The sequence below is a fragment of the Clarias gariepinus genome, chromosome 18, assembly GCF_024256425.1.
Source record: "Clarias gariepinus isolate MV-2021 ecotype Netherlands chromosome 18, CGAR_prim_01v2, whole genome shotgun sequence".
Taxonomy (NCBI): domain Eukaryota; kingdom Metazoa; phylum Chordata; class Actinopteri; order Siluriformes; family Clariidae; genus Clarias; species Clarias gariepinus.
This window is the reverse complement of record NC_071117.1, coordinates 9,952,278-9,960,272: the sequence shown is the minus strand read 5'-3', so window position 1 is coordinate 9,960,272 and position 7,995 is coordinate 9,952,278. Positions and strand designations below refer to the sequence as shown.

The 7,995-nt window shown below is 40.7% G+C and overlaps 1 protein-coding gene across 1 annotated transcript; it reads right to left on the bottom strand.

The window, feature by feature from the left end:
• Window positions 1-233: 233 nt before the first annotated feature.
• etaa1a (ETAA1 activator of ATR kinase a) lies at window positions 234-7,022 on the bottom strand. Its single transcript, XM_053476662.1, has 6 exons — window positions 6,728-7,022; window positions 4,343-4,477; window positions 4,191-4,264; window positions 3,996-4,105; window positions 2,192-3,819; window positions 234-890 (listed from the first exon to the last, which is right to left on the bottom strand). Exons 1-6 carry the CDS (start codon window positions 6,855-6,857, stop codon window positions 769-771), a joined length of 2,199 nt encoding a protein of 732 aa, XP_053332637.1. The 5' UTR covers window positions 6,858-7,022; the 3' UTR covers window positions 234-768.
• Between the last annotated feature and the right edge of the window lie 973 nt (window positions 7,023-7,995).

Below are 7,995 nucleotides of genomic sequence, written 5' to 3'. Positions count from 1 at the left end.
TGTGCCTGTCAGTAAAGGAGGCATGGCCTGTGTGCCTGTCAGTAAAGGAGGCGTGGCCAGTGTGCCTGTCAGTAAAGGAGGCGTGGTCTGTTTGCTTGTCAGTAAAGGAGGCGTGGCCTGTGTGTCTATCGGTCTCAGTAAAGAAGGTGCGGTCTCTGTGTCTATCAGTCTTGATAAAAGAGGCGGGCCATGAGTATCAGTTTTAAAAAAGGAGATAATTTTACTCTACACACTTTAACTGCAATTTAGGTGTTTAATAAGTGCTGTATCTGGGAGAAAAGTTTAACTGATCATTTTAATAGAATGAACATAAAACATTAAAATATTATCCACTTTGCTAAGAGTGAATTTGGAGGGTTTAATCTCTTTTTCAGCTGTACAACAAAAATAAAACATTTCTACAACACAAATAAAAAAAATGTAAAAAGAATTTAAGACAACTTTCAACATGAATATAACTGAAGGTCAAATCATGACTTAAATACAGTGAAGAACGTTTTCATCCAAACACTGAAACCATTCAAAAGCTCCAGACAGACAGACGTGCTGAAAATTTCCAAATGTCCCCTGATTTTCTGTATCTACAGTGTGGACTTCTGAGGTCTGGAGCAGATATCATTCAGATGACAAGCCCCTGCTGACACCGACCAGGCAAAGATACAGTCCATCCTCAGACGGGGCAAACAAGTGCTCAGCATTGTTGTGCAGTTTTGACCTGCCACCATGACCAGGCCAGTTTTATTCATCTTTGGGATTATGTAATGTAGCTCATACAGGAGCCTGAAGGTTCTGATTGGCCAGCATTTTGAGTCTCCGTCTCTCCATAGCCTGCTGCTTCTTCCTCTCGATCTCCGCGTCACTGCATCTCGTCACCGCCGCTTTCCTCACATCTGCAGAGGCATTCATGTGATCCCATTAAAATATTTACTAAATCACAGCATTTGTACATTTCTTAGCTATAAAAAAAAAACAAAACACTAGTAGTCAGGTGTGCTCTTAAATTCTTAAGTAAGGAGAATTTTATCGAAATACCGTTAAATTATCAAAACCTGGTTCTGTTGAATATTTAGTATTCAACATTCTTACTACTTATATATATAAATATATATATACATACACACACACACACACATACACACACAGAGTATTCACAGCGCATCACTTTTTCCACATTTTGCTATGTTACAGCCTTAATTCTAAATGGATTATTATTTTCCTCAAAATTCCACAAACAATACCCCAAAATGACACTGTGCAAATTTATTTTAAAAAAATAAATAAATAAATAAATAAATAAATTACATGTACATGAGTGTTTACCTTTGCCATGACACTCAAAATTAACCCTTGAAAAAAAAAATCCTCTTTCCACTGATCATCCTTAAGATGTTTCTACAACTCGATTGGAGTCCACCTGTGCTAAATTCAGCTGATTGGACAGAGGAGAACAATCATTCTTCTCAAAAAAAGACTTGAGGCTGTAATTGGTGCCAAAGGTGCTTATGGTCTGAGTGCTTATGGTCCTTCAGGTGCCTTTTGGCAAGTCACTAGGGGGCTCCCACATTAAGGCTACTACTACCACTCAGTCGAGCGGGCCGAAGACTATCACGTGTTTCCTCCGATAGTTGGAAGACGCCCCAGATTGGCTGTAGAGCCGTAATTAATGTGAGCACTAATCACGTAAGTACCTCTCATCCCTCCCCTTTGAGAGAGCTCGGCCAATCAGCTCTCTCTAGACCTCCGACTGCGAGAGGTAACAGCATGACCCAGGAATCGAACTCGCGATCTCCGGATGATGAGGCGAGCACTTTACCACTGCGCCACCCAGAGGCCCCTTGTTTTTAGGAATATCATTAATTGAATCTGTTTTGCAATAAGGCTGTAACATATGTGGAAAAATGTGGGAAAAGTGAAGCGCTGTGAATACTTTCCGGATACACTGTATATACTAAACTACCACTATACATAAGGATTTTTTTAGACACATTAATTACCCATGTTTTTGACATCAAATATTTAAATTAATGAAAAATAACTGGTCGTTAAACAGCCTGCACTTCTACATATCAATGCTTTAAAAAAATAGTAGACAATACTACTTAAAAAAACTTTTTAGAATGATCCAATTTTTTTGTTTTTCTCCAATAATTATGGAGTTGTATTACAAATATATGTATTGGAATTCAGATACCTTTGGAGACTGCTGGTGCAACGTTAAAGGTGCTGTAAGGCTTTTTGAACTGATGGTCATCTTGAATTCTTTGGAGTGATTGGTTGGTGGTTGCCATGACGCTCTCGTTGATCTGTCCAGCTGTGTTATTGGCTGAACCTCCTGATTCTGTAGTGCTTTTAATATGGCTAAATTTGTACGTTCTCTCAGCTGGCGTCGTCATCATGCTGTTCCCTGGTGCTGAGGTGCTTTTATTACATGCTGTAGTAGGAACTCCGGTACTCGTTGGCGCTCGGTTCCCAGTAGCGTTGTGGGAATGAATCCGAGTGTCGTACGGGAACCGATTCGCAAACGTGCTCTGGCGGTTAGCCGCGGCGTTCTGACTACTCGGGCCATGACTGTTCCGTGGTGTCGGTCTTGATACGGGCGCTTTTGGAAGAGGTTCCGGTTCGGTCATGGATTCTTCGACCTTCTCGCATGCTTCACAGAACAGGTCATCGTCATCCACCCCGTCGTCCCAGATGTCATCCGAGGCAAAGATGGAGTCCAGGTCCTCGACTGCGAGGTCACAGAGGGCATCCTCCTCTATGGTCGGGTGGTTTTCCTTCTCCTCAGTGACGTTATTGTTCCTGAAACTGGAAATAGTCATGATGGTGGCTGGAGGACTAGTTTTAAAGGGGTCAGATCTGGAGACAAATGAGTTTGCAGTCGTAGATTGGACTTTCCATGCAGACTTTGCGTTAGTGGCCGCTAGCAGTCGCTGGATTTTCATTGTTTCCTTCTGTTGAGAACTGGTTTTAGAGACACTACAGGAGTCAAAAACCACTGAGGGAACTTTGCTGAAAGGAAAAACATGCATTTCTGAATTGGGTTTTAAAGGAAATTGATTTTGCCTAGTGTTCTCATTTCCTCGAGGCTTGTCCAGATGTTGGCTACTCTGAAAACTTTCGAGTCTCTGATTCAAAGGTTGTGCTTCTCGAGACTTTGCGTCCTTATAACCGTTCTGACGGTACACGGTATTTCCTGAGTTGTTTTTGTTCGTCTGTTTCTGTGTCGAGCTGTGCTGAGGTGCGGAGAACAGCTCCGGGTTTTGCGTCATCTCCATCACCAGCGAGTTGTCCAGCAAATCATTGTCGTTCCAGTCATCATCAAAATCATCAGCCGCTCCGACCTGCTTGACCATGCTGACTATTGGTTCACCCACACATGTGCGAATGGTTCTTGATTTTGAAACTCCGCACATTTGAGTGACCGGGTCTACTACTGAGTCAGCTCCAAACTGTGGAGGAACTTTACCCACATCCTGAGAACGAGTCCCGAAACTCTGGCTCAGGCCACCACTGAGCTGCTGCGTCGAACCCTCAAAGAGCAAATCAAGATCATCTTCCATTTCTGGCATGAGATCCAGATCATCCAGAGGATCTTCACTGTTCTTTTTGGTGTCCTCCACATTCAATGCTGGTCTCACAGTTCCAGAGGTAGTCTGTGGAAGAGCTGGTGGGCTGTTCTCGTTAAAAAACAAATCTTGGTCTTCATCTATGACTTCTGCAGAACTCTGGGGGTTTGGCCGGAGATGAGCTTCCTCCTGTTGGATCATGTTGAAGTCAAACTGCTTTGCTAACTTCAGCAGGTCGTCCACAGGGTTTTGTCTGTGCAGGAACAAAGCTGTCATGTGGATGGAGTGTACTCCAATAACTTTGAATCATTTTCTCTATGGTTTTGAAATTAAGAATACAAAACAGTGTACTATATAGTATTTGTATTCATTTACACCAGACAAAATTAAACCACAAACTACTGATATCAAAGTGCTTTACAATCAGACCTTGCTGGTTTGGGCTTGGTCCTGGGCTCTCGGACTTCCGGAGTACAGGGGACGGCCGTGTCCCCAATCCACTGCAGCAAAGATGACTCTGCTTCGTCGAGCTTCTTGCTCTACGTTACAAAACCGGGACACCAATGCTGAAATACACACTCGACAAAAAGTACATAACTGAGTCACAATGTATTTTTTAACAACCTTTGGAGCTATTCTGTTGACGATGTCTGTTACGTCCACTGACTTGAAAACAGCGGTCCTCCGTCGACCCCGTCCTGAACAAGAATTCAGAACATGATTACAGATGTTTTGATTGAGCAACTATACATTTTAAAGATTCAACGCCCACTTGCCATTCCTGATGGGAGTTGTGGGTGATGTTGGATCCCAGATGATTTCATGCTGAAGTTCATAATCGCTGTTTGGAGACTCTTCAGTAACGGAGCTCCTAAAACCTGCCCTCGGTACACGGGTCGGTGTCTTGAAATCTAATCAAATTAAATAATTATGTAAGTAGGTGTAAGTAGCTCAAAGTTACTTAAAGCAAAGCTTACTATTTGTATTTGTATATATATTCCACTGCCTAGCTAACAAAAGAAAAATCTGGAATTAGTAAAATTACAGTAACTGGGTTAAGAACTCTCCAATGCATTATTAAAACCTGGAATGATCGTGCTGAACCGTTAACTTCATGAAAGACATGGTCAATGTGAAGACAATGTGACAAAAACTCACAGGACAGGGACTAAACAGCCGTGACCATAAGAAAACAACTTGTTAGTGGGACTAATTGGGGAAAAGGCTTCAGTTTGCTAATGAACACAAAAACTGGACTTTGGTGCAATGTACATTGTCATGTGGTCTGATGAATCCAGATTGACTCTATTCCAGAGTGATGGGCAGAGTATTACTGATGGGCTTACTATTCCAGTGTAAGAAGAGAATCGCACAAAGCGATGCACCCATCATGTACAAGCCTCTGGAGACAGTGTTATAATCTGGGGTTTCTTCAGTTGCTCAGGTCTAGACTCAGCAGCGTTATGTGGCAATAAAACGAAGTCAGCTGACAACCTGACAGACCAGGTTATCACATGTATAGAGATTCCCCTGATGGTACATTTGCATGTGAAATTATTCTTTTTTTTTTTTTCCTTTTAATCTTATTAATACTAGAATCCTTGGAAAGTCTTGGAAAGGGTGAAAGAGATGCACCCTACTTTACACTCCATTACATTTTCCAACCCCTTACACCAGGGGTACTGAATAAAAATTTAAGAAGGTCTTGTCAGTAAAATTTCCCTGGAGCTGAGGTCCGAATTTCATGTTTATGTTCTTGTAAATCTATGAAAATAAACCATTTTAAATTTCCATAACATTTTAATAATAGTCGATTTAAAAGAATTTGTAACTACATAAAAAATGTGGACAGTTTTAACTTTCATGGACTATATTTCCTTTTATTCGTATGGAATACAAACAATCTTTAATCAACTTTTAGTGAATCTTCATTGGACGCTGCTGTGCTGTAAATGAATGTGAAAGGACTCTGGTTGCTCCGCCATTCCAGGCTCTCAGTTCAGGTATTTTACATGCCCTCACCTCAACTGTTCCAGATTCGTTTGCTCTAACGTCCTGTGTTTTGTCTCATAGTGGAGCTTCACATTACTGCTTTTTATTAGCGTCACAGTTTCAGAACATATAAGACAAACTAGTTTTAAACTTCCTACATAAAGAACAATCTGTCTGTTCACTGGTTTTCCTTACTTGAATCACTTTTGGTTTGACCTGACCACTGCAGCCTGCACAAGAGATGCAGTTCTGGAGTTGCTCTGACCTAGTTGTCTAGCCATCACACTGTGACGGTTCTTTTTTTTTTTATTTGATTATGATGGCTAGAGGACTTGATCAGAGCAAGTCCCAAACTGCTTCAGTGGTCAGGACATACCAAAAGTCATCCAGGGGAGGAAATCCGGTGACAGGGTCATGAGTGGCCAAGACTCGAACACATAGGGAGTGAAGTCTGTCTCGTGTAGTCTGATGCAATTTAACCACGCCCACTTTTAAGGGGGGGATTTAGGTGATGAAACTTGATGTGTTTTTAGAATAGTGATGGAAGTTTAAATCATTTTAGTGATTTGGTTCTTTGCATCTCGTTTATCAAAATGAACGAATCTTTTTGTGAGTCATTTAGTTTATTCCGTTCTTTTAATCAGAACCTTTTTTTTATTATTATTACATTTTCAATAAAAAGACCCCCAATACGTCTACATACACAAATATCGGCTATAGTTCCAGTAATGAAAATATTACATTGCAACTAAGTTAACGTATTATAATAAACAGAATGACTAGCTCTTCTCTCATATCTTCCAGTCGGAGTCGTTCAGCTTTTGAATCTTTTGCACCGCATAGTGTCTATGGGAGTCACGTGACAAAAGATCGAACGACTCGGAGTCGAAGAGTCATTGTGAAAGATTCGCTCAATTCTTTCCTGTATATGACCTACAGGGGTTTTGCGATGAATTGCGCATGCGCGCCCAGTAAAAACAAAAATATAAAAAATAAAATAAATCACTCTCCGAGACTCCTCGTTCATCTAAATCACGTTAAACGTTCATGAACGACCTATCACTATCTTAGAATGGAAGATCACTAACTTTAATACTCTTACTTGTTGTGAGTCATATAATAATACACCGACATGTTTCACTACCTGTAACTCAGTACCTGTGACTCACCTGTTTGAGTTCTGTAGTTAGTAATGTCTGCTTTCTGTGCTGTTTTCGGGCTCCTCTTCAGTCTGTTTATTTTGGTTTTGCTCTGAGTCTGATCTGGGGTCTCCTCCTTCCTCATCCTCCGCGTATTCATACTGCTTCCTGAAGCCTACGGCGCATATTTTATATAACATAACGTATAAACAGCATATTAACTTTACCGCTAACACCCGACATTAGTTTATATGACGTATATCTTTGCTAACTGTCGGCGTCTGCGTGGTTTGTTTGTTAATTCAAGCGAACCGCCAAGTTACTGTTTTTTTCCCATCAGCCACTGCGTGTGTCTGTTCGGGAGGATCACATCTGCGCTTCGAATGCGCAGCCAGAACGTTTTTTGTTTGTTCCCAAGACAACACTATTTATCACTACAGATGTGTGTGTGTGTGTGTGTGTGTGTGTGTGTGTGTGTGTGTGTGTGTGTGTGTGTGTGTGTAAAAAGTGCAGTAAAATAATTTAAAAATGAATTCAAAACATTTAATAAGAATTATATTTATAAATCTACTTAAACTTGTTGTTGTTGATGTTGTTGTAAATATAAGAATACTTGTCACATATGGTCACAAAAGAATAAAAACCGACAAAATTACCGACAAAATATCACTCCCTCATGAGTGCGTACACATGTACTCTAAGTGTGCTGGTTAGGTGTCCACATACTTTTGACCACACAGTGAGACCCTGATTATTTTCTTAGATGGATTATAAATCCATAAAATACTGTATATAACTGACAAAATAAAAATAAAACAGAATCATAACATGATATGATAACTAACATTTTCCCTGGGAATTCAAGGACTTTTGATTGTGCAGATTAACAGAATACAGTTATGAGAGTAAAAACTCCCTTTATTTCTCTATACAGTATAATCCCCTGTTACACTAATGCACATATCCCAGTGTTTCACTAGTGCTTGGACACCATCAAAGTTTTCTCAGTATGCTGGAGCCAGGATCTGATTTCCTGTCTGATTCATGTCTGTAACACAGGCCCCCCAGGAACTCCCTTAACATGATTGTGTGTACAGTTCTCACAGAGAGATAAGTCTCTTCCTCAAGTTGGTGACAAATTATCCATTGATTTTCAGGGATCAGGTGTTCAACTTCCTGAATGTTCAATGGAATGACTGCAGAGGGTCGGGATCATCATTCACAGATTTATTGCGGCTCACATACTGAGCTTAAAATCCTCTATAAATGTCAATGTATATACTGTACGCGCCTTCATT

Bases quoted from the DNA above. Each gene is read 5' to 3' on its own strand.
- etaa1a (XM_053476662.1), bottom strand. From the start codon at position 6,857: ATGAATACGCGGAGGATGAGGAAGGAGGAGACCCCAGATCAGACTCAG. The intron at 4,265-4,342 runs GCAAGTGGGCGT...ATTCTTGTTCAG, and splicing joins CACAACTCCCATCAGGAATG to GACGGGGTCGACGGAGGACC. The intron at 3,820-3,995 runs GTCTGATTGTAA...GTTCCTGCACAG, and splicing joins ACCAAGCCCAAACCAGCAAG to ACAAAACCCTGTGGACGACC.